Source organism: Ambystoma mexicanum, chromosome 10 (genome assembly GCF_040938575.1).
Source record: "Ambystoma mexicanum isolate Mex_15411 chromosome 10, UKY_AmexF1_1, whole genome shotgun sequence".
Classification (NCBI taxonomy): domain Eukaryota; kingdom Metazoa; phylum Chordata; class Amphibia; order Caudata; family Ambystomatidae; genus Ambystoma; species Ambystoma mexicanum.
Window position 1 is genome coordinate 925,268,909 of NC_090932.1, and position 26,721 is coordinate 925,295,629.

The window sequence follows — 26,721 nt, forward strand, 5'->3', positions numbered from 1 at the left end:
TGATGCCCCCACACCTGCCACAACAAAGCAGAAGGGCAGCTATTTTCTGTGCCGGAGCTGAGCTAAGGATCTCACGTCCCTACTCACCGGCAGTCATCTTGGAATCCTATTTGTGGAATTCTGTAGTACGACATTTTGATGGGTTTTTCCATCTATATGCGCCAGTCACTGGAGTGTTTAGGATTTGAATATTCTTTTGTCATTAGGATCACTACAGTGATGAGAAGTGAAATGCAAATCTGAGCTACTGTCCACCTGCATAAGGTGGAACCCAAAATCCATTCTTCTTTATTGGAAAAGGTCCTCTCTGCCTTTCATATTTACCTGGATATCTTCCTTCCCATGGTCTTTCTGAAACATTCTTCAAATGCTGCAGGGGTGCTTTACGTTTTTTTCAATAAAAGGCATCACTTTGATCCTAACTGGATCAATCTAGGGACTTTAAATCATCAAGGAGGTGTTGTTCATGTATTGTGTCCTTAGCTCTGTCAAACTGGCTAGTAAGTGCGCTGCACTATATTGTATAGTCTTGTGTTCTGAGTTGCTGTAAGTTCAAGGGCCTTCCTTCAGCATGCCTGCTCTTGCAAGATGGGCCATAGGAGAGATGGTATATTTCCATTTATCGCATTCCTAATATTTTGTTAGCTAAAAAAACGTGTCTAGTGGATATTTTATAAGCTTCCCACAAGTCTAAAAAAACGGGCCCTTTGACTTAGCAGTCGACTTGTAGTTCCAGTGCGACTACTTTCCTTCAAGTGACTTACCACCTACTCATGCTAGTGTCTCAGTGCTGTGCAGCAAGATAAATGAAATGCCCTGGCATTCAAATTGATATTTATTTAATATTTTTTAAATGTGCTTTATAATCAAGCAAATATGCATTTTTCATATAGTGCTTCATGCAAGATTACTCCTGCTTCTAGGCACTGTAATAACTGTGATGAACCAATTTGGTGGTGCTAAGTTAATTGACCTCAGAAGGATAAAGGATTGAGTTGGTCTGCTTTAAACTTGCGAAGTGTGGTTTTGCTCATGACCCAAGCGCTATTGACTAGGCTTATTAATATGTAAGGCTATGGACTGCAGGGCTGACAGTAAAATCATTACTGAGAGTACATTCCACTTATGTTCTTACCAAAGCTTGAACATGAATTACCATAAATACTTTGTTTGAACTTGTAACCTGGATATTTCTGGCATTAACACATGGTTTGTTTGTCTTATTTAGGTTACTTGTCTTGCTGTCGTTTCCTAGATGATAACCAAATCGTTACAAGTTCTGGAGACACAACTTGGTATGTTAAATATTGAGCACTATTGAAAGAATGTTATTCAAAATGTATATTATATCCAATTTCTTAGTATGTCTAACATACTGAAGAGCCTCATTCAATTTTGATCAAGTCCTTTAATAGATATTGAAGTTTTCTACTGTTCCTGCTGATCAGAAGTACACAGTGCTGCTGAAGATGAAACTGTATGCTGTTTTTGTGGATCCCAGGACACCCTTCAATAGTGTCTCACGGGAAACCCTTTGGCGGATTTTGAGGGATATGGGAGCCCCATTAAAATTAATTTCTGCCATGCAGTTGTATACCGTGAATATGGCAGCCATGTGTATCGGTTTGGCTGGAGAATTAACTGCACCATTCGATGTGGTGAAGGAGGTAAGGCAAGGATGTGTTCTTGCCTCCTTACTCTTCAGTATATACATAGAAGAAAAAATTAAGGCATTAGTTCAGAGGTGCATGGATTGCCCCAAGGTGGGCCAGATATTTATCCTCCCCTATTTTACACAGATGACCCAGTGATTCTGTCTACTTCCCTGCAAGGCTTAAAGGCAACCTTGAATGGATTTCTAAATAAATGCGAGGACCTCAAACTGTGATTAAACACTGAAAAAACAAAGACAATGGTTTTTAGACCACAGTTCATGAAGCGCAGCCCATTAAACATCTTTGTGGACGAATGCACATTAGAACAGACTTCATTCTATGATTATTCAGGAATTGGATCACATGAGAACTGTGGTTGGTCCTCACTAAAGCCTGTACCAACCTGGGAAAATATAGTGGGGTAAAAGACTCCTTTTTTCCAAAACACAGGAGTGCGGCCATGTCTCCTGCTCTTGAACTATACCAAAAGGCAATAAATACCAGCTTCCATTTTTGATGCATAAAGTTGGGGTTGCGCCGGAGAGAACCAAGCTGCGCCTCACTGAGGAGCCCCAACAATGCCGAAACTTGCCTGAGGTTGCCTATGTTTCCGTGCCGAGGGGACCTGGCCTAGCAGTGCTCCCATTGGTGGCAGTACCTGATTGATTTGCATATGTTTGGACCCCTTTTGCAATGGCGCAGACGGGCTAAAAAAACGGCGGTGTGGAATGTTGCCCAGAGCAATGCCAGTGGTTCAGATTAATTTGAAACCTTTCACCCATCACTTTTTCTGGTTTAAATTTGGGGCTATGGCAAGTTCTTAAAAAAATCTGTTACTACTACCACAATGCTTGCCGCAGCATTATTACTCCTGGAGTATGACATTTTCCCAGTAGGAAATGTACCTGCTCTAAAGCCAGTTTTTTACTGGTTTAGATTGTGTAGTACGGATGGCCTAGGAAAGTACTGAGATGCATTAAAACATCTCTTGACTCTGAAGGAGGAGAAATGCATCCCATGGGCAGCAAATGTCAAGGAGCAACAAATATGGTTAAATGAAGTTGCATTGTGGGAAGCTCCCGATAATGTAGACAAATTCGCTTCACTTAGGATTAAGAAAATACTGATTGCAGGAATTCCAAGATGGCCGCGATGCTGTGTACACAGCGGCCACCGAGCTCCCTTCCCGAGGCCTTGAAACTCTGCATCCTGGCCGACTTAGCCCTTCCCAGGCGGTAACATCTTGATGCGACAAGGCAGCAGGAGCGTTGTTTTCCTCTGCGGCGATCTGGAACCGGTGCTGGAGGTCTGTCGGTCCCGGGAGGATTGGAGGAGGTGGACTGTTGCTCCTGCGTCTGGGGCCGGTGCTGCCAGCGGAATGCCCGGCCCGTTGCGGCACGCGCCACCCAGGTTTTGGTGAGGCACTCGAGGCCAGTCTGCCGGCGTGGGAAGGCGGATCACAACCTACCGGGTGAGTGTGGCGGTGCGGGCCAGCTCCCCTGCGGCGTTCCCCTGCCCACCATTCAGCCTCGCTGTCCTTGGAGGGCGGGGGTCTCGGGGGCTGGGACCTTGCGCCCTCGGAGAAGAGCGGAGCCGGCGCAGATCACTCGTGCCGACGCACACATTGGCGGTGTGCTGAGAGGACCTTTGCCGCTACAGAGTCTGCGGTGGTCAAGGCCCCACCTGCACACGAATCCGCTGGGCAGGCCCCTGGGCCTGGCGGTGGGAGGCGGGTGAGTTGGCCCTGATGGCGCTGGGCGGCCCTGGAGCGGACCACAGCGAGGGACCACAAACTTTTTCGCATCACACCCCCAGCAGCACCTGCGAGCTACAAACTGCGCCCAGTGGGGAGGGGGGGAGGAGCTATGGCAGCCACTGTCTGGGACTATCCCCCGTTACCCACGGGTCCCGCTCTCGGGAGGGCCCCCGTGGTGGACCTGGCGCATTGATCAGCATCCCTGTACCGGACACAGCGCCACCCCCCACGTGTCAATTCCTCTTGGGGTTGGGGGTCTTGGCCCCTTAATGTTGTGGACCTAGGGGGAGGTGTGGAGACCCTCCTCCGGAGATGCTTTCTTTGCTGTGGGGCTAATTATCTTTATTTTTTTTATTTTTTTTGTGGGTCGCCTCGGGGTGTAATGTACCACCCTGGCCTTGAGGTGGCCTGAGCGTGCCACTTCAGCACCGGCCCCTAACAATGTCCTTTCCTAACCGCTCTGGGACCTCCACCTACAGCCCTAAACCCACCCGGTCCCTGGAGGAGGGCACAGCGCGCAAAGGACTGCATTGACCACCAGCACTTACAAAGTGACCGTCATAGCGCCTTGGCCCATGGCCTACCCACCTGGGAGGGTTGCTACCATCCAGGGGAACTCGGAACCCTCTTTGCAGAGCTCAACGTCTGTCTGCCGGCGGCATGTCTAAACATAAACCCAAGGACATGCAATCCCTCCAGAGTTCCCTGAGGAAAGGCCAGGAGAATGCCCTGACCAAGATATGTGCCAAGGACACTGAGGACTCCCAGGCAACATCTCCCAATGACTGGCCCCCGGGGGATATCCTGGCAGATCTGGCTTCTTCAGTACATCAACAACCGGTCACCCAGGCTGCACTGAAACTCCTGTTGGCAGACATGGTCGACAAGATTACTGTGGCTGGTCAAAAGCAAATGGACGTTCTTAGGGAGGACCTGGCGGAGGGCCTCCAGGAGATCAAAAGGGACATTAGTAAGATGGAGGAGAGGGTGGACGTAAATGAGAGGGCGATTCAGGAGTTAGCGGAGGACGTAAGGAAGACGGACTCGCTCCTGGACACACTGGCGATAGCTATGCACAAATTGGAGCTCCAGCTGGAAGACTTGGAAAACAGGTCTAGGCGTTTTAATATTTGCATTAAGTTCCTCCCGGAGATCGCTCAGGAACAAGACCTTCCCCAAACGGTGAAGGGCATATTTGCAGACGTGCTGGAGCCGCCTGGGTCTGAGGACGTTGCTTTTGATGGGGTACACAGAGTGGGTCCCAAGCGTGCGGATCCGGGTGCGAGACCCAGAGATGTCCTCGTGGCCCTGAATAACTAGTCAGTGAAGGAGCGGATTCTCGCTGCAGCGCGGAAGGCTGGCCGACTAACGTATAATGGGGCGGAGATAGCGCTGTATCAGGATTTGGCGCAAACAACTCTAAAACGACATATCGGGCCGGTTCTACCCCATCTAAGAGCCCAAGGCATTCGCTATAGGTGGCTACATCCCTTTGGCCTGGCTTTTGAGTGGGAAGGGAAGCCGCAGAGGATCACCACCTATGAACAGGGTCTCACCCTGTTGGGGATGGAGGAGGAAGCGCCGTTAACATCTACCCTCCCCCCGTCCCAGGAATCCTCCCGCAGAGTGTGGGAATGGTCGACGGCCCGGTCCAAGAAGTCGAAGAAAAATGGTAATAAGCCGCGCCTGGAGGGCCCACCGCCAAGGGAAGGACAACATTTGCAGAACTGATTGGGTCCACATGGGTGCGAGGTCTCGCATGGGTCTTGCCTGACAGATCCTCAATTCGATGTCTGGGGAGGGCACAGAAGCAGGAACTAGGATTTGCAAAGACCTTGGCTATCTGCAACGTCTGCGAGGGCTGAGTGGGGAGGGAATAGGACTCACATCTTGGAATGGGATTGGGTGATCCCGCGTTGGAACAGTTGGGGGGCAATAGATTGGGCGACTCTCGAGGTTCAGATTCGAGGGGGGCTGAGGCCAGTCGTCCCACATTGCCAGAGGGAAGGGGGGGCTGGTTGGGGGAATTCAGTGCCTCAGTAGCAAATCGGAGGCTTCCGCAGCACCACTAGAAAGGGAGACCCCGTGGGAGGATACCAGGATGCTAAGCAGCCCAATTTGAGAGGCCTACTATTTTTGTTAAAGGACCATGACTAGTCGACGAGTATTGAGGATTTTCTCACTCAATGTGAACGGCCTTAACTCGCCGATCAAACGCAAAAAAAGTAGAGCGCTATATTAGGCGCGAACGCCCAGACATCATAACGCTCCAAGAGACCCATATCCGCACAGCGGACCGGGGTAGGGTCCAGATTTGGGGCTACTCCAGGTCACTACAAGCCACTCAAACCGAAAAAGAGAGCGTGGGTCCTACTGGCCCTTAGAGATGGGCTGGATTTACATATCGTCGGGGAGATGGTGGATGATCAAGGGAGGTTTTTGGCAGTATCCCTGGTGGGAAACGAGCACCCGCTCACTGTAGCAATGATATATGCCCCGAATGCGGCACAAGATGGCTTCCTCCAAAGCTCATTGGGGAAGTTCGCCAAGTCCCCAATTATCCTCACAGGCGACTTCAACATTGCTTGGGACCCAGCGATAGACAGAACGGCGGGAGGGGCGGGTCTTCTGGGGAGACCTTCGCACGACCTGAAGAAGAAAATCAGCAATCTGGCCTTGGTTGATGTGTGGCGAGAATTGCAGGGGGAAGCAGGGGGGTAAACCTTCTATTCCCATGCCCACCGGTCCCACTCTAGAATAGACTACATTTGGCCATCAGCTAACTTGCTCGGGAGGGCTCTAGAGATCTCCATGGGCGTTACAACTCTATCTGACCATGCTCCTCTGACTTTATCCCTGAGAGCCAAGGGTAGACCCTCGGGGCTGGAAATGGCATTACCCTATTGCCCTATTTAAAGATGAAGTATTGGGTCGTGAATTGGAGCAGGAAATGAGTAGTTTTTTTGCTGAGAATCCCGCAGGGGACACCCCGATCCAAGTTAGGTGGGACGCCTTTAAGGCATCCCTGAGAGGGGCAATAATAGCGATTAAAGCCAGAAGAGATGGGGAATTGAGAATAGAGGAGGCTCTTAAGGGAATAATTGCTAAAATGGGGACACCTCAGACCCAGGCAGCCAAAAGGGAGTATAGGGCAGTGCGAGGTCAGCTGGATCTGATCCAGACTCGAGCGGCGGAGTGGAGTTTACTTCACCTCAGGCAGAAATTCTTCATTAAAGCTAACAAAGCCGATGACTGCTCTAGAGAATGAAAGAAAGGAGCAGAAGGAGAGGACTATATATTAAAAATTAAGATGGGGGAATGGCTCCACTAGCACCAACAACGGGGACATTTTAGGGGAATTTACCCAATTCTATTCTGCCCTGTACACGTCCGACACTCCGGCGCGAGCGCTCCAATCCCACTACTTAGATAGGGTTACTTTACACAAGATGAGAGGGACTCACTGGAAAGACCCATCAGAGGATGAGGTGAGGGAAGCAATTAGAGCGCTGCCTAATCTTAAATCACCGGGCCCAGACGGCTATGTGGCAGAGTTCTACAAACGCCATAAGGAAACACTAGCTCCTATTCTCACTACGCTTTTCAATCAGATAGGACAGCGCAATTTACGAGAACTATGGAGGAGGCGACAGTAGTTCTCGTCCACAAAAAAGGCAAGGATCCAACCGAGTGCGCCTCCTACCATCCCATAGCCCTAATTAATGTGGACTCCAAAATATATTCTAAGATCCTAGCTAAGAGATTAGACCATCTTGTCCCTAAACTGGTTCACCCGGACCAATCGGGTTTTGTCAGAGGTAGGCAGACCACGGATAATGTTAGGAGGCTGGCCCACTTAATAGAAAAGGCTCATAAGATAGGAATCCCCACTCTCCTGATGGCAATTGACGCAGAGAAGGTGTTTGATCGGGTGGAGTGGGGATTTCTTTTTGCCTCAATGCTTAAGCTGGGATTCGGCCCCAAGTTCATGGACCGGATTAGAGCCAACTACAGAAATCCGACCCTCAGGTTGGCGATCAATGGCCAGCTCTCAAACCCGGTGCATGTTGAACGGGGCACCAATCAGGGGTGCCCTCTCTACCCAATACTGTATGCCCACCTTGTGGAACCGTTCCTCGAAGCTGTGTTCCAATCCGCTTATAACAGGGCTCCCCTTTGCAGGCGAAGAGCATAAGATTGCAGCTTTCGTTGACTACGTGATTCTTTCGCTCACCAGTTCGAGTACGGCCATTCCGGCCGTGGAAGCAGAGTTAGCGCATTTTGGTAGAGTGGCGGGCCTGAAAATAAATCCCTCCAACTGAGATTCTCAACCTCAAATCCCGTCCCCATTGTCTCGCTCCTTAAAGGCTTCCTCTCCCAATAGGTGGGTGGATCACTCAATCACTTATCTGGGTATAAATCTGACCACAACGGTGGAACAATTGTACCAGAGGAACTAACCGCCGCTACTGGACCAACTAAAAGGCAAGATGATAGATTGGGGCCCATTAGCGATCTACGGGCTAGGGCGCATTAACACCCTAAAAATGACCGTCATCCCTAGGCTCCTGTACTGCTTATCTGCCCTCCCGGCGCACGTTCCCCCGGCTTTTTTTAGGTCCTTAAATAAGATAGCCAGTAGATTTGTGTGGGCCAACATGCCCCCAAGGGCAAGGTGATGAGAACCCCTACGGAGCGTGGAGGCATGGGTCTACGGGACTTAAGAGTATATTTTAGGGAAGCCCAGCTGAAGGTCCTGCAGGATTGGCAAAAACGACCGGCGGAAGGTATGGAGGTCCATGGATAGGGCGGTTCTGGGGGAGGATCTCGAAGGGGTCTTGTGGAAGCCGAAGCAGGACAGGCCACCCCAAATGTACTGCAGTGCAATCTTGGCCTTGGTGGCCCGTACCTAGGATGAGGCGGTGCAGCAGGCCCATTTAACGACGCACCCATCCCCCTACACACCATTATTCACCAATCCGCAGTTCGCCCCGGGTCTCGTTTTTATTGCCTTCCAAGCCTGGCACCAGGGGGATGTAGAATGTTGCGGGATATGTTTGGTGGGGGGGGGGGGGGGATGACAGGTAAAGCAATTTGAGCAGTGCAAGTCAGACTTCGGTTTCGGTGAAAAGGAAAGGTTCCGTTACTGCCAACTTCGGCACTGGTTTACCCATCCCACCTTTAAGCAGGCAGCAACCTGACAGTTGACCCCCTTTGAAACTTATCTCAGTAGGGAATCGGGGGACAAGCGCTTGATTTCAGCCCTATATAGGCATATGAAGGCAGGAGAGGACCCTCCACTGCGCTCTTACATGAAGAATTGGGAGCGGGCTATTGGGTCTCCAATCGAGGATAGTGACTGGTGTTGGCTATGGAAGCAGATCCCTAAGTTAACAAAATCCCTTCAAGTAAGGGAGATGTGGCTGAAGCTGCTCACCCCCTGACTCCCTCCAAACTTCACAGAATGTTCCCTAGCGCCTCCCCTTTGTTGGAGGCAATGTGGAGCAGTGACCTTGTGGGAGCATATATGATGGGAGTGTCCGAAAATTGAGACTTATTGGGCTGGGATTGGGCTCGCACTCAATCAAGTTTTGGATCTGCACCAAAGGATTACCAAGGGTCTTGCGATACTGGGCCTGGGGGGTTCTTTGGCCTCCATCAAATCCAAAGCGGGCCGCAAGCTTTATGTAATAGTGATGAGGGCAGCGTCGATGGTACAAGCTCGCCGATGGAAAGCAAAAGATCCCCTGCAGGACCACAAATGGGTGGCAAAGCTATGGATCTTGTTGGCAATGGAATGGCTCACATACTCTATTCAAGGGGGAACATCTACGATTCAGGGCGGACTGGGCTTCTCTACTAGTGTATCTGGTTGATGGTCCAGGGCAACATTGGTGCCCCCGAAGCATGAGACTATTGGGGATAACAGATGAGCCGATGAGGCTGACTCTTAATGGGGCATCCCTGGGGCGGCCAGCCCATCCTTTACAATCCGAAAGGGGGCGAATTCGCACTGGACTTCTCGAGTTTGGGGCGGGGGGGCGGGAGTTGAGGTTTTCTTGTTGGTTCTGTCTATTTGAAATGCCAATAAAAAGTCAGTATAATATGAAAATACTGATTGCAAGGAACAGAGAAATGATGATGGAGGCAGCCATAAACCTTAAACTGGGCCCAGACTGTCTCTAAGGTAAAACAGACTTTGGTTTTGAAAGTTACCTTGATTATATACACCCGCCATGAGAGATCTTTGTATACCTGGTTTAGGATGGGAAAGTTACATTTGGCTTCTTTTACTAAATCATGGGGTTCGGGTGGTTTAGATACGGAAACTGTTACTCACTTCCTATTTGTGTAAAATTGAAGCACTTGAGAAGCCGATACTTAAAAGCACTGTTTAGGGCTTCTAGTTTACGATCCATCACTAAGGCATATTTCGAATGGATTGTGTCCTCCCACATATTCCTCATCTTCGATATTTCCTTACCTTCAGCTTTGCTGCTTCGGAAAAATGTTTTCTCTCTCTCTCTCTCTCTCTCTCTACACCAGAGGGCGCTCCTCTCGAGGCAGTGGCGTCAATGTCCCTTGGAGGCATCCGTCGCGCACCAACGTCATCAGCTGTATAATAAATGCCTCGACCACGCCCGTTGGCCTCAGTTCCGTTTTTCCATTAGCTTCGCTTCGGATCGTTACAAACGGCGCTTCCATTTTTCGTGAGAAAAATATCGTCTTCATCGAACCCTTCCACACCGAAGATGGGATTCAAGAAATGCCGGAAATGTGGAAAGAAAATGTCTTTGACTGATCCACACAAAAATTGCCTCGGGTGCCTCGGTTCTGACCACCGTATTGATAACTGCGGTTCTTGACAGTTGATGACCCATAAGGCCTTAAAAGAACGTAGAGGTAAAATGGCGATGGGGGGGGAGGGGTAGGGGGGTTCATCGAAGTCTTCTTCGAAGGGGAGGAAAGACTCGGCCGAGTCTTCGGTGAAACACCATAAAAAATATAGGTCGAGGAGCAGATCCGGGAAGTCTTCTTCGTCCTCCAAAAAAACAAAGAAAAGATGGCACTGATCTCCATCTACCTCTTCTTCCTCGACGTCATCTGAGGAATTGATAACATGCCCTTCGAAACATGACTCCCTGAGGAAATGGGAAGCATTTAGAGTTTCTATGTTAACTTTTTTTGAGAATGCGGCCCAGACCCCCTCAAAAAAGTCTAAAGAAGACCATGCCCCAGCTCACGAGAAACGTGACGGGGGAAGATCTAAAACAGGAAAGTCAGACAAAAAGTTGTCGAGGGTGTCACCCAGGGACTCTTCCCGGTCACCTCATGAAAAAAACCTACCGGTGCATAAACCGGAGGCAGAAGGAAACAAGGTGGTGTCAGGCTCTCAGGCGTCTTCGAGGTCGACATTGAAAACTCCCTCTAAGTCAGCAAAGGTAATCAAGTCCGAGGCGTCGACAACTCATCCTAAAAAAGCCACGTTGAGTATACAGTCGACATCTTCGAAGACTCCTTCGACAGTGTCGATGGTTTCCACAATTCCCTCGATGATTCCTTCGAGGACATCGAAAGCTACCTCGACAATATCAAAGGTTGTTGTGACAGCATCAACGCCATCCACGTTTTTGTCGACGCCCACGCCTTTACCAATTGAAAAACCTGCATTACCTGAAAAGGTTTTTCATCCTGAAAGTAGACATGATTTTTTTAGGACCATGTCATCAATATATGAGGGAGAGGCATCAGCAAATTAAGTTACTTCTGCTGGTGTTAAATTCGGCACAAGACTTGGCCCTCAATCTAAGATACAAGATTTACATGAATGCTTGCAATCCGCAAGTGGTCTGGATACCTCTGCAGAGTACGAATTTGATAAACCAGACCCAGCAAAACATGCTGATGCGAGCTACAGAAAAGTAATGAGCAGAGTCACTGAATTTTTAGGATGGGGTAGAAATTCACCAGTCTATCAAGATGACATGACTGATATCCTTTCAGGAGGACCTCAGCAAGACACCTTACTTCCCTTTCATATTTCCTTACAAAGGAGGGTTAATTCTGCATGGGAACATCCTGAAGCCATTCCAGCAGTTAATAAAAAGTTTGTGTCGAAATATAGACCCTGTAATTCTGACCCAGAGTACTTAAGCAAACAGCCATCTCCAGAAAGTCTGGTAGTTCAAGCAGCTACCTCTACTAGAAATGCTGCTTACCCCCCAATCCCCCCGAATAGGGATGATAAAAAGGTTGATGCATGGTCCAGGAAGATTTTTACGTCCGGGAGCATGGCTTTAAAATCCACTAATGTAACTTGCACACTGGCAAGGTTTACATATACCCTGTGGGACTGCATGTCCACGTCAGCTGAACACATCCCAGAAGATGAGGAATGTGATGGGTTTCTAGCCATAATAAGGGATGGAAAGGAGGCTTCAGGAGAATGCCTTCAATCAGGTTTGGACACAGCTGACAGTATCAGTAGGTCCATGGTGTCTAGCATGGTGCTACGTAGATTTGCATGGCTAAGAAATTCGGGGTTTGCACCGGATGTGCAATCCAGGCTTCTTAATATGCCATTTGACGGCTCAAGGTTGTTTGGCAGCAAGGCGGATGAAAGTTTGGAGAAGCTGCAGACCTCCAAAGTGGCTGCAAAATCACTGTGCCGCTATAGGACAACCTCGACAACGCCCCTACACAGGCTCATCTTCCTGGAGGGGGTCGTCCTTTTCGATTTTATTCCTCAATTGGAAGAGGACAGGCCAGTCAGAGAGGCCAAAGAAAATGTCCTTGGATGCGAGGAAAAGGTGCTAGACCTGCCCCAGCAGCGGCATCTGTGCCTCCAGCCGCTGCTGCAGCTGCCGCAAAACCACTCTGAGGTTTTGACCCACAAGACCCCAGTGGGAGGCAGGATCTCACAGCATCGGGAAGAATGGCGGGTTATTACTTCAGATGCTTGGGCACTGGAAACAGTATCCCAAGGTTACTGCCTTCCTTTTCAAAAGAAACCTCAATCACCCACCGGGATACAGCTCTGTCAAACATCCGGATCCGCTCCTGTTGCAGGAAGTCTTAACCCTGCTACAGAAAGGTGCAGTAGAACATGTACCTGTAGCGGGGAGGAACAAGGGTTGGTATTCCCCATATTTCCTCATCCCAAAGAACGACTGGGGCCTGAGACCCATCTTGGACTTGAGAAACTTGAACAAGTTCCTAAGGAAGGACAAGTTCAAGATGGTCACACTTTCTCAGATCCTTCAGGCTCTCCAACTCCACGATTGGTTGCTATCATTGGACCTTCAGGATGCTTACTTTCATGTGCCAATCCATCTCAAGCACAGAAAGTACCTGTGGTTTACGATTGGCAATTCTCACTATCAGTTTCGAGTTCTGCCATTTAGGTTAACCTCCGCCCCAAGAGTTTTCACCAAGTTGATGGCGGTAGTGGCAGCGAGTCTCAGGAGAGGCAGGGATTTATGTCTACCCCTATCTGGACGATTGGATGATCAGGGCACGTTCTCCAGAACAAGCCCAGGATCATCTGTCCAAGACTTGTCACTTCATTCACAAACTAGGGTTTTCTCTGAATTTAAAAAAGTCAAACTTGATACCATCACAGAAACTCCAGTTTATTGGAGCAATCCTGGATACTTGAGCGGGCAAAGCCTCGCCTCCCGAAGAGAGAGCTCACCACATTCTGCAGAGGGTAACACAATTCCAGAATGCCCAGTATCTTCCGGCCTTCGGTTTTCTCAGGTTGCTCGGCCTGATGGCTTCCTGCATTTTTCTGGTGCCAGAAGCCAGATTGAGAATGAGATCCCTTCAATGGGCTCTCACGACTCAATGGTCCCATTTCTCAGGGGGAATGTCATTTCTCCAGCATGGGGTCTGGCATGGATTCACATGCTCATGATTATTCCCTGTCGTCAGGCTGGGAATCCTCCGTAAAGACAAAATCAGTATCGGTTTCGTTTCTGATCTGTCTTTCTTAGTAGTAATCAATCACTGGTCTCTGGGTCATACTGCCCCCAGCCAATGTCTGCCCTCTCCCTAAGCCCCGGCCCTGGCAGCCCTCCTTTTACCGCACGTTAAAGTGTTGGGAGTCCTCGTGCTATAGCTCTCGAGCTTTTACTGCGTTTTGCGCTTTTTCAAAGAGATTTATCTCATTTTTTCGGTTTCATTGAGCCTCAAGCTCCACCGTTTCTACTTCTGATCAACAGGGACCCGTTTCGGATTTATCTACGCCCCTCAAGGGTGAAGTTTTCGTCGAGTTACGCTTCTTGGAGGATTCCAGAAGTTTCTGAGGCCTACCTCGCGGAGGAGAAGAACATGGCCCAGGAGAAGGGAAGCTCGACTCCCGGCAAACTGTTCAGGATCTGCCCTGGATGCAACCTACAAAATGTGTTCAAGGAGGACGAGCATTCGAAATGCCTTTACGTCCTCCACAAGGACAAAACGCACGTGGAGAAGTACTGTGCGTTTTGCATGAACATGTCGGATCGGACTATGAGGGATCGTCGGACCCGTCTCTCCAACTGGCTGGAAGGCCAGAGCCCAGCATGTGAGAAGAAGTCGTTGGAGTGGTTTTCGAAGTCCCGTGAGGGCGCCCCGGCGACGGGGGCCCAACAGAAGACAAAGCACTGCGAGTCCGCGGGCACTGGGAGTGCCGAACGGTCAGGCTCCTCTGCTGCCAGGCTGGGTGCACCTTCACCGACGCCATCAACCGCGAGCCAACGCTCTGACTCGGGGAAGAGAAAATCCGAGAACCTGGCTAAGCTTCTGGAGAGGCCCCGGTCGATCTCGAAGGATCAGGCCGAAGGGGAGCGAGGCGGTGACCCTCCCCCTAAGGTGAAGGCCTCAAGTGCGCCCAACGGGTGAAGGCCTTGATCCCGGCCAAGGCCTCGATTGAGGGAGTCGCTGCGGCACTGGCGAAGCCTGTGGAGGCTACCCCAGTGGAGCCAACCGCCGGGCCCAGAGTTTCCCTGCCTCCGCGGAGGGAATCCTCTTTTAAGCCCGTCGAGGACCCCTGTGAAAACCCTGGTGGAAAAAGAGGGGAGGGGCGGTAGCCGTGACGGACACAGACACAACCTCAGAGGAGGAACTGACTGAGAATTTGGAAGAGGCCCGGTCCCACGGGAGGGATCCCGACGAGGGGGACGACGAGAGAGAGGGTGACGACGACGAGGTTCCTGTGGAGGAGGAACAACCGTCGCTCCCGGCATGCCCGTCACAACCAGAGCCTCAAGACAACTAGGCGGCCATTTTGCACGGAGATGACGATACTTGCCCCTAACCCCTACCCCCGACGGACGACCCAGCTGAACCCGGGACCATCGGGAAGGCCTCCAAAACAAGAGGAGGAGAATTCATCCGGCTCCCCTTCAGCCCTCACGGCCTTCTCAGCCTTTGTCGCCCTCCCCGGTCCCGAGGGATGACACGGGAACAGACACGGCCACGACGGGGACGGATGACGGGACTGACCTCCCATCTCCGATTCCTCGGACGTCTCCTCCCGACAAAATTGGCTCCTTCCACGCTATGATTGCCAGGGCATCTGAGCTTTTTCAGCTCTGCCCCAAAGAAAAGAAGGAAGGCTTCCTCTACCAACGGCGCAAGGCCAAGAGGAAGACGGTCCTCGCGGTGCCGTTGCTGGATGACGTCTGCGACGAGGGTCTTGCCCTCCTGAAGAACCCGTCCAAGACGCCTGCCAAAAGGGACCGGTACGAGAAGATGTATCGGGTTCCCGACGGCGCCCCTTTGTGCCTTAGTGCACAGCCGACCCCGGATTCGGTCCTCTCGGCAGCGGCCAAGAAGAAAGCGGTGGGGGGCTTCGGCTTAAACTTCCCCACCGGACGGCGAGGGAAAGAAACTAGGTGCCATGGGACGACGAGTCATCTCGTCGGCGGCGACGACGATTAAGGCGGCCAACGCCCTAGCGCTTGTGGCCCGCTACGACGGAGTTGTGGTACAAGATCGCCCCCCTGTTGGACTTCCTCCCGGACGACAAGAGGGCAGAGGCCCTGGCTATGAGGGTGAGGTGGCGTCGGAGCATGCCATAACTGTGGCCACGGACATTGCCGACACCGGTTTCCGCAAGTTGGGCAACAGCGTTTGCCTTCGACGGCAGGGGTGGCTCAAGGCGACGGATTTCCGCCAAGACGTGCAAGCCAAGGTTTTGGACAATCCCTTCGACGGGAACAATCTGTTCGGAAACACAGTGGATGAGTCCTGCAGGCCATCAAGACCGACACAGAGACGGCTCAGGCCTTGGGAGTTCTGCAGCAACGGCGGCCACCCTTTCTGAACTCCAGAGGCATGCAAGGTGTCTCCAAAGGATTTGGCGGCGGTTCCTAGACCTACCGTCAGGCGGCCCGCTCCTCGTCACAAGAAGCCTACAGGGGACGAGGCAAGTCAGGTGGATCTCGTCGTCGTCACCAGGGAGGCCACGGCGGCAAGGCTGCTTCCAAGCAAGACTGAACCGGCCGTTGCGTCGGGCCCCCACCGAAGCACCCCGAAGTTCATCAGCGTGTGGGAGTCCATCTCCACCGACCGTTGGGTGATGGATGTCCTGGCCCACGGACACACACTGGAATTTCTAAAGAAGTGCCCCCGAATTCCTCCGGTGGCCAGGAAGGAAAACACGTCCCTCAACTGCTGTTAGAGGTAAGGGCGATGCTCAAGAAAGGAGCCATCGAGCTCATCCCAAAGAGGCTCTGGGGCTCCAGAGTATACTCAAGATACTTCCTCGTCAGAACGAAGACAGGAGTTTGGCGTCCCATCCTGGACTTGCGTCGGCTAAACAAATACATCAAGGCACAGAAGTTCCGGATGGTCACCCTCCAGCACGTGCTGGGCCAGCTAGAGGAAGGCGACTTCTTATCGTCGTTGGATTTGGAGGATGCATACCTTCACATCCCCAACCTAAAAGAACACTGAATGTTTCTCAGGTTCGTAGTCCAAGGGCGGCACTACCAGTTCAATGCCCTCCCATTTGGATTGAAGTCGGCGCCCAGGGTGTTCACCAAGTGCCTAGCACCAGTGGCGGCGCGGCTGCGCCTGCAGGGGATACACGGCTACCCCTACCTGGACAACTGGCTCATCCGAGCAGGGACAAGGGAACTCGCCGTCAAACACACAGCAAAGACCGTCCGGCTGCTCACGGACCCGGGATTCTCCATCAACTTCCCCAAATCCCACCTGGTTCCGTCGCAGGTCGCGCTGTTTCTGGGAGCCAAGCTCGATACAGTAGCACAGTTGGCCTTGCCATCGGAGGAAAGAACGCAGGCCATCCTGGGCAAGGTACAGCGTCTGCTGGCCACAGACGTGGCCAGAGTGAGGTCCATCAGGTCCCTTCTCGGGATGATGTCCTCTTGCATCTATCTGGTGCGCCTGTGCAGGCTTCGGATGCGTCCTCTGCAGGAGTTCCACGACGCCCGTTGGATGCAAGCAACAGGCAGCTTCGAGGACAAGATCTCGCTCAACGAAGTATTCCGCCAAGTGATTCGATGGTGGGTCACCCACGCGCATCTCGCAGCGGGCACGGACTTTCAGACCCCAGCATACCAGGTGACAGTGACGACGGATGCCTCCCTGGAGGGGTGGGGAGTGCCCACCAGAGGTCTTCATGCGAGAGGCCTCTGGCTCCCGGAGGAGAGGACGCTCCACATCAACATACTGGAGCTCCGAGCAGTGTTCTGGGCCCCCCAAGTCATTCCTCCCGCCCCTCAAGGGCAAGGTGGTGAGGATCTTCACCGACTACAATACCACGATGTTTTACATCCGGAAGCAGGGTGGAACCAGATCCCCAGCCCTGTCCAAGGAAGTCCAGGATCTGTGGCACTGGGCCGTTGCCCAGGGGATGTTTCTGGTACCTTTTTCATCTAGCAGGGATAAAAAATACCATCACGACTCACTCAGCAGGGGGCTGCGCTCGTGCCACGAGTGGGAACCTTCCAGGATCAAGTGGAGCAACTCTTCCGGCGATGGGGCAAACCCCAAATCGAACTGTTCGCTATGACGACGAACTCCAAGTGCCAGAGGTTCCCCAGCCGAGGAGCATGGGCAATGCTTTCTCGTTCCCCTGGGACGGCCTGTTCCTGTACGCGTTCCCTCCGTTGCTGCTCAGGCTCATCAACGAACTCAAGAGGTCCTGCTGCAGGATGATCCTCGTCGCACCGACGTGGCCGAGACGGATATGGTTCCCAGACGTTCTGGACTTGTCAGCGTCCCCACCAGTCAAACTGTCGACGGACGCAGATCTTCTCTCCACAGAAGGAGGCGCCATTCTTCATCATGACCCGGAGTCGCTGAACTTGCAGGCCTGGCTCCTGCAGCACTAGAGTTTGGAGAGTACGATATCGGCTGACTACAGAGAGGTTCTTGCAAAGGCCAGGGCGTCTTCAACTCTGAAATGTTATGGACATAAGTGGAAGAGGTTCGCTGTCTGGTGCCGTGCACAGAAGATTAACCCTCTACGGATTACAGCCCCTCAAGTGCTACCGTACTTACTGTCGCTGGCCAAAGCTGGACTAGCTCATGCTTCCATCAAGAGACATCTGGCAGCGATTTCCCGATACACCAGAACTGCAGGACAGTCGTCCCTGTGGTCTCATCGCCTGGTGAAGGAGTTTATGAAAGGACTGTTCCGATCGTTCCCGGCGGTGAATGCTCCATCCCCGGCGTGGGAACTCAACGTGATGCTGACCTGGCTCATGGGCCCGCCATTCGAGCCCTTGCATTCGGCTCCGTTGAAGTTCCTGTTGTGCAAGACATCGTTCCTTGTGGCCATCACCTCTGCACGATGCGTGGGGAAGATTCGGGCCCTTTCCTGCAAGCCTCCATACTTGACTTTCCACGAGACGAGGGTGGTGCTGAGGATGCACCCCTCCTTCATGCCCAAGGTGCCGTCCGACTTCCATCTCAACGAGCCCTTGGTGTTACCAGTCTTTTTTCCCATCGCCTTAGTCGCCGGCCGAGAGGACTTTGCACTCGCTGGATGTAGCTAGAGCACTGAAGTTCTACGTGGACTGAACAAAGAGTTTTCGGAAGACTTCACAGCTGTTTGTGAACTTTGGACCTGTGAACCAAGGGAAGGCTCTCTCGAAGGTTTCCATTTCCAGATGGCTCTCCGGCTGCATCATGCACTGTCATCAGTTGGCAAACTGACCGTTGCCCAGCCGTCCGAGAGCGCATTCGACCAGAGTGATCGCTGCTACCACAGCGTTCTTGTCTGGTGTGCCCCTGCTGGACATCTGCAGGGCTGCTATGTGGAGGTCGACGCACGCCTTCACGAGATTCTACTGCGTCGACCGGGATTCCAAGGAGGAGTCCAGAGTCGGCCAGGCAGTGCTGCGCAACCTGTTCGCTTAAGGTGAGCCTGGTGAGGAGGTAAAAGATGCTTAATGTTGAGCCTTGCCACCTCCCGTGGTTGTGCATGTGTGTACTGCTATGTATTCTTATATTCATGAGCATGTGAATCCATGCCAGACCGCATGCTGGAGAAGGAACAAGTTACTTACCTGTAACTGTTGTTCTCCAGCATGGATTCACATGCAAACCCTCCCTCCTTCCCCTCTGCGGCTCTTCACTTGGTCATACTGCCACTTTACGTGCTACCAAATCTGAGGATGGCTGCCAGGGGGCGGGGCTTGGGGAGAGGGCAGTATGACCCAGAGACCAGTGATTGGTTACTACTAAGAAAGACAGATCAGAAACGAAACTGATACTGATTTTGTCTTTACCGAGGATTCCCAGCCTGACGACGGGGAATATTCATGAGCATGTTAATCCATGCCAGACCCATGCTGGAGAACAACAGTTACAGGTAAGTAACTTGTTCCTTCCTCAACCAGGACCCCGTTGACTACTACTTCGTCCTCCAGGACACCATCTTCGTTGGCGCCTGTGGCCCCGTCGACGACCATGGCTCAGACGACCTCGCCTGCACCCGATTCGTCGACGACAATTACTACTTCGGTGAAGGGAAGACCTAGCACTACCATGTCGTCCACGTTAAAGGACGACCGCTAACTCAAGAGTGGCTCGGCCTCCGGCTGCTGCAGCAGCCCCGTCAATGACCACGGTGGACGAGCCAATCAGGGTGTAGGTGACCAGTGTCTCCTCGTTCCCTAAGGATTCGAGAAAGGTGAAGGAGCTGCTGCCTCCCATTTGATTTCCTGCCCAGGCCTTTGATGATGTCGCCTTCCATGCAGATGTGTTCTCCTGGGCAGTCCTCGCACATCTTTGAGCCCCGACGACCATTTGCCCGAAGGCTACTATTCTGATCATGAAGGTTGTCTTGGGCCCCTGTCCCGAGAGGAGTCTCCCAGGAGGGAGCTTTATCTACCAGTGGAACCGCAAAGGCGCTTCAGCCCAGAGCCGTTGCCAGCAGCGTTGTTCGTGCCTGAACCAGTGCCCAGGGATATGTCACTGGACCTTCTGACTACACTCCACACCTTAGTGTCGGAGATACAGCAGAGGTTGCCGGCAGCACCTGTGCCAGGGCCAGTTCACAGCTGAAGCGGCAATCTAGCCCTGCAGGGCAGAACCGCCAGCCGGAGCTGGCGTAGCCAACACCACCCCAGAGACCTTTAACTCTGGTAGAGGAGCCGCCACACACCAACACAGGTGCCGACATGGACACTGCAGCAACACTGTTAGGCAGAAACCTGTGCAGTTCCCTTGGGGAACACTGCAAAAGATTTAAGACTACAGGTATAGCAGTAAACCCACTTGGTAGCAGTCTGCACCACCCAGATTTACCTGGTAGCTGTGGCTGAGCAGTCAGACTTCCCTCAAGAAGAGTTAGGCAGTATGCAAAGTATACACAATATGTACTCATACACAATAGCACAAGCAAACACTGACCAGAGCTTGGTTTCAAAGGTATATAGTTATTTATTTTTAAGAACACATAAGTTGAAAACACTCTAGCAAAGTATAGTAAAAACACTTCAAACACAGTTATAATAAAAGCAGTTTCAACCCTTACTCCTATCTAGCCAACTCTAAGTTAACATCACATAATTAAAACAGAGGTGAGTGCTTAACGTTAGATGACACTCTAGTAGGTTCAAGAAAGGGATAAAAAAGAAACAGAAATGGGTTAAACACACCACTCTAAGGTCCAGAACACTTGCAATAGGCTCAAAGAAGCACAAAGTCACAGGTGAGCAAAAGTCACTAGGCAGGGCCCACTCTTAGAGTAGCCGGAGCGAAAATGTGCCCAGGATCACACTGTTATTAGGGATTCAAAGTCTTGCAAAGAGTTAGAAAGAGTTTAGAGTGGTTTAGAAAGTTTAGCCAGGGTGTCCCAGGCACTCCCAGGGTCGAAAGCCGGGGGCTAAATCTACCCCGTACAGTCGGTAGCAAGGGAAGCCAGGCGGAACACGGTACCTTAAGCGGAAAGGATCCTCCAGCGGTGGCAGTTGTTCCAGGCAGTGGCAGCAAGGCTCGACGTCGGTCAGGGGAGAAGAAGTTCTCGCTGAAGAGCAGAAGAAGAAGGTCATTGCACTGCCCGGGAAGAAACCAGCCGCGGAGTCCTCCGGTTAAAGGGTTGTACCGACTTTCGTGGTTGGGGTAAAAGTGGTGGGGTTCCGGTTGCCGGGGTGCTTGGCACTGGCAAGGCGGCCACGAGATACCTCGAGAAGCGAAAAGAAGGCGAAAAACTGGTTGTCCCCACCAGTCAAGGGAAGGAGCCACTCCGTTAAGAGTTCTCCTCGGTCGTCGGGAAAAGTGGTGAGACGGTTCAGCAGGGCTCCACCGGGTGGTGTCGTCGAAGCAGGTCGGCTCAGCTCTTCCCTCGTCGGATTCTTGGTCCTGTGGCGACTTCTGAAGTTCCAGTCCCCAAAGCCCTGCTTTTATGCAGCAAACCCCCATTCACCCAGCCTAGCTGTCACTCAAACATGCTAAGTGGTGAGCCGGCCGGCTCACCACTTGGGCCAATCAGGACGGAGTGCGACTTGAGTTACCAAGGTAACTCAGTCCAGGGTGCCTAAATTCCCCTCCACCCCTCCTAAGTACCCCAGACAGAGTGGCACCACTTTGGAGGGCTTCTGTGGAGAAGCCCGCCAAAAGTGGAACAAAGGGCTCCACTTTGGGTCAGAGTTACAGAGGCGAACGCCAACGCCATTTTAGAATCAAGTTTTGGCAAAAAATCCCAACCGGAGTTATAATAATAAATATATAAACCGGCGGTATGTTTAAGGCTACCGTAAATAAATAATTAAATGTGTTAGCCTAAAACAATGGGAAATCCCATAGGAAAATATTCGCGGTCGAATATAAAACGTAGTTTCCACTGCCACCAGCCAAAACTCGATCAGGGGGGACGGAGACGTGCCCCCTCGACTAACAGACCCTGGGGCAATCGAATTGCCCCAGCCAGTACGTCCACAATATGATGGTTTGTACTGGTTCTGTTCAGGATTCAAGACTAGCAAAGTCTTTGGTGACTTTACATGCCCTGGGAGACAGTAGTCAGTCCCAGGGTATGGAGTCTATGTTGGGGAGTCCCTAGGACACCCCTGGGTCACGGCACAGAGGGTGCTGTGTAACCCACATCACAAAAATACATGAGGCCCTATGGGGTAAAAGACCCCATAGCCCATTCAACACAAGGTTTAACCAAGAAAACACACTTCAACATGTCCAAGAGTGAGGGTAAAAGAGTCCCACTCTTGGCAGCAGAAAAAAAAAGAAACCCCAGAAATCCAGCAAAGCTGCTGGGGGACTCACTAGGTAGGGAAATTCAGCCTAAACAGAGAATTCTCCCTAACAAACACATGGATGAGTATGATGACTATGTCCTTGCAGACGGGAAACCGCTTGGTGCAGATGATCCTGCAAGGGTGTCGCCCACGGAAGATGTGGGTTCTTTTCATGCATGATCTTGAAGGCTTCTGCTCTCTTCAATCTGGTCCCAGTTGAGATGGGGGGGGGGGGAATTCCTTTTGAATCGCCAGAAATCTTAACGAAGACCGTCATGTACATCCCTCTGCTGGACGATGTTTGGGAAGGAGGTTTGGACCTGATGAAGACACTGAATACCACTCCTCCCAAAAGAGACAGGCTGCAGAAGAAGTCCCGGACTCAGCCTCTAGGTGCTTGAGACACAGCCTTCTCCAGTCTCCATGGTGTCTGCCACCGCCAGGAAGCACTCAGCAGACACATCAGTCTTGTCCATGGTGCCCCCTGACCAAGAGGGGAAGAAGCTTGATGCAATGGGGAAATACATCCATGTAACTGCGGCTTACACATTAAAGACCACAAACGCCCTGGCCATCCTGTCCCAGGATGGCTGGGGGCTCTGGTGTAAGCGTGGGCTGATTTTCGACTTCCTGCCAGACAAGACGGCTGGTGCCCTGGCCTTGTTCCAGGAGAACAAAGTACCTTCTAACTATGTCATCACGTTGGTGTTAGATATTCCCGACATCGGCTTCTGCCAGATGGGCAACAGGGTGGCCCTCTGGCACCTGAGTTGGCTGAAGGCCACTGACTTCAGAGAGGATGCGCAGGCCAAGGTGGTAGACATGCCTTTTCGATGGGGACAATTTGTTTGGAAAGGCTGAATGAGACGCTCCAAACGATTAAAACTGATACAGAGACAGCACGCTCCCTTGGGAGGCAGAGGATATTGTCCTTTTGTTCCTCAAGAGTGAAGTCCGGCAGGTCCTCCAAAGGGTACTCTACTCCCTGCCGCCGCCCTCCCGCTCTACCAGCCAGGAAGTCTACAGGGGGCACTCGCAAACCTTCAACAGCGAAGGACAGCGTAATCTTCCCCCGTAGACAAGGACGCCGATGCCTAAGCAGGCCTAAACCGGCCGTAGACCCGAACCCCCACTTTCACACCCCATTGGGCAGCAGGCTAGCAAACTTTGTCATCGAGTGCAAGACCATCACCATGGACAAATGGCTGCAGGACGTTCTTAATCAGTGTCACCCTGGAATTCCCACACAGGTGTCCTTGTTTTCCTCCTGTGGTGCATCTAGAACTCCACATAGCCCAACTGCTGCAGGAGTTTGAGGCCATGTTAAGAAAGGAGGGGCGATAGATCCCGTCCCTCAGTGCCTGCGGGGCTCCGGAGTGTACTCCAGATACTTTCTGGTACTGATGAAGTCCGGAGGGTGGCAGCCAATCATATACTTAAGGTGCCTCAACAAGTATTTCAAATCGCAGAAGTTTGGGATGGTCATGCGGCAGCATGTGCTTGGCCATATGGAAGAGGGGGATTTCCTGGCGACCTTGGACCTGGACGATGCCTACTTTCACATTCTCATTCTTCCAAAACATCGAAGGTTCCTGCGGTTTGTGTTCCAAGGACGGCACTATCAGTTTAAGTCCCTCCACTTTGGCCTGAAGTCAGCACCAAGGGTGTTCACAAAGTGTTCGGCTCTGGTATCGGCGCATCTAAGTCTCATGGGCACTGACGTCTATCCTAATCTGGACAACTGGCTCATCTGCTCCTGCCATGGCAACCAGCACACTGCGGAGGTCATTCACCTTCTCGCAGAGCTTGGATTCTCCAACTTTCCGAAGTTCTGCATGGAGCCATCGCAAAATTCTCTGTTTATGTGCACCCAACTCAACACGGTCACATGCCTGGCTACCCCCTTGGAGGAGAGGGTAGCGGCCTTCCTGGCGAAGGTGCAGTGCCTGTTGTTGGCGCAATCCGTGACAGTGTGGGCCATCAAGTCTGTTGGGCATGATGTCTTCCTGCATCCACCTTATTCCATTCTGCAGGCTCCAGATGAGAACACTTCACGAGTTCCTGGATGCCTGGTGGCTGCAAGTCACATGCTCTTGGAAGGACAAGATTGCCCTCAACCAGGAGTTCTGACAAGTTCTACGATGGTGGGGAGTGTGCCCACATCTGACGCAAGGGGCTCCTTTTCAGATCCACCATACCAGGCCATGGTCACTACGGATGCCTCTCTGGAAGGACCTTCACATCAACATCCTGGAATTTCGGGCAGTCTTATGGGCCCTCAAATGATTCCTACCTCAAAGGCAGGGAAAGGTGGTGAGGATCTTCACAAACACCATGTTTTACATCTGGATGCAGGGCGAGACGCGCTCTCCCTGGAGGCACAGTCCCTGTGGCACTGGGACACTCTTCAGGACATGTTCCTTGTCCAGTTTCACCTGCAGGCACAAAGAACACCATCACAGACTCGCTCAGCAGGACTCTGTCAGGATCAAGTGTCCTTTCTCTTCAGCAAGTAGGGTCAACCCTGCATTGACCTCTTTGCGGCCAACTCTAAGTACCAGAGTTTCGCCAGCAGGTACCGTCAGCTGACTGGGCTGGGGGGGGGGCGCCTTCTCATTCCTGTGGGAGGGGCTTTTCCTTGTACGCCATCCCTCTGATCCTGCTTCTGCGTTGTTATTAACACACTCAATGGGATTTTAGGATGATGCTCATCACTCTGACGTGGCAATGACAGATCTTGTACCAAGACCTGCTCTGTCGTCTGTCAATGGCTCTGTCCATCCAGCTGCCTCCACTTCCTGATCTTCTCGCCAGACAAAACCAAAGAATACTGCACCATGAACCAGCGTCGCTGAACCTCACGGCCTGGCTCCTGCATCCCTAGAGTTTGGGCATTATTCCCTGTTGCTGGAATGCAAGAAGATCCTGGCCATGGCCAAGGCTTCCTCTACCTTGTCATGCTACAGCCACAAGTGGAAACGCTTCTCACTGTGGTGCAGGACTCTGAATAATGCGCAGCTCTGCATCACAGCTCCACAGCTCCTTCCGTATCTGCTTTCACTGGCCAGTGCTGGCCTTGCTCATGCCTTGATCAAGGTGTACCTGATTGCCATATCTTGGGCACTGGTTAAGCCATCCCTGTGGTCCCACAGGCTCATCATGGAGTTTCTCAAAGGCCTCTTCAGGACTTTTCCACCATTGAAGGCTCCTGCTCTAGCTTGGGAGCTCAACATGGTTTTGGCTAAGCTCACGGGTGCCCCATTTGAACAATGCAGCAGGCCCCTTTGAAGTTTCTCTCGTGGAAGACCACTTTCTTAGTGGCCATCACCTTGGTCAGGTGGGTTGGGGAGATCCAGGCACTCTTGGAAGCAGCTGTACTTATCTTTCCACGCTACGAAGGTAGTGCTGCGGACTCACCACGCCTTTATGCTGAAGGTTCCTTCAGAACTCCCATCTTAACAAGCCTTTGTTTCTGCCAGTCTTCGTCCCAAATCTTTCTACGCCGGCAGAAAGGACGTTGCATTTGCTGTACATTGCTTGTGCCTTGAAGTTTTATGTGGCACGCACAAAGGACTTCTGGAAGACATCTAAACTCTTTGTGAATTTTGGACCTGTGAATCACTGGAAGGCATTGTCTAAGGCTTCCATATCCATATGGCTTTCAGGCTGCATCATGCACTGTCAACGTCTGGCTAACAGACCTCTTCCAGGCCAACCGAGAGCCCATTCCACCAGACACATTACTGCAACAGCATTCAACTCTGGTGTTCCCTTGCTCGACATCTGCAGGGTTGCTATGTGGAGGTCCACCCACACCTTCACAAGATTCTACTGCGTCGACAGGAATTCCATAGAGTCCCGGGTCGGCCAAGTGGTGCTACACAACCTGTTTACTTGAGGCGAGTCTGTTCCAGGGGTATGTAATTCTTTTGAGCCTTGCCACATCTCGTTTTTGTGTATATGTACTGCTGTGTAATCAGATTCATGAGCATGTGAATCCATGCCAGACTCCATGCTGGAGAAGGAACAAGTTACTTACCTGTAACTCCGGTTCTCCAGCATGGGTCTGGCATGGATTCACATGCAAACTCTCCCTCCTTCCCCTCTGTGTCTCTTCTTGGTTCATACTGCCACTTTACTTGCTCCACCAATTCTGAAGAGGGCCACCAGGTCTGTAGCTTAGGAAGACGTCTATCATTGGATGGGGGCAGTATGATAGAGGAGAAATGCAGTTTTCAGGCTAAAGCAAAACTGCTTTTTCTTTTTTTCTTTTTTTTTTTTTTACTGCAGATTCCCAGCAAAACCATGTGCCAATAGTTAAGGGCTACATTTTTGACGGAATTCAAATTTCCTGAATTCTTCAGACCATACTCTGTGTGCACAGTGCCATGTCACATTTGCCAGCACAACAGCTAGCAAATAAGGACAAGACAGTGATACTGTCTGTCCAGTTTATAGAATTGGAACAAGGAAGTGTGTTGTATAAGAACGCTCACTTTGCCACTGCGATGAATCCAATGGAGTCATCACGGATTCCCCCAGCGGTGAACTCTCCTCCAATGTGGCCAGGGGATGGCAGCTGCTACCTGATCCTGACCCT

The 26,721-nt window shown here is 51.7% G+C and overlaps 1 protein-coding gene across 6 annotated transcripts in view; it reads left to right on the forward strand.

The window, feature by feature from the left end:
- GNB4 (G protein subunit beta 4) overlaps positions 1 to 26,721 on the forward strand; it is a 1,465,460-nt gene that overhangs the window by 1,324,130 nt on the left and 114,609 nt on the right. For all 6 annotated transcript variants that reach the window (XM_069618681.1, XM_069618684.1, XM_069618683.1 and 3 more), the window contains one exon: positions 1,229 to 1,295. In XM_069618681.1, the coding sequence (XP_069474782.1) occupies positions 1,229 to 1,295 (67 nt within the window). The remainder of the gene's footprint in view (positions 1 to 1,228; positions 1,296 to 26,721) is intronic.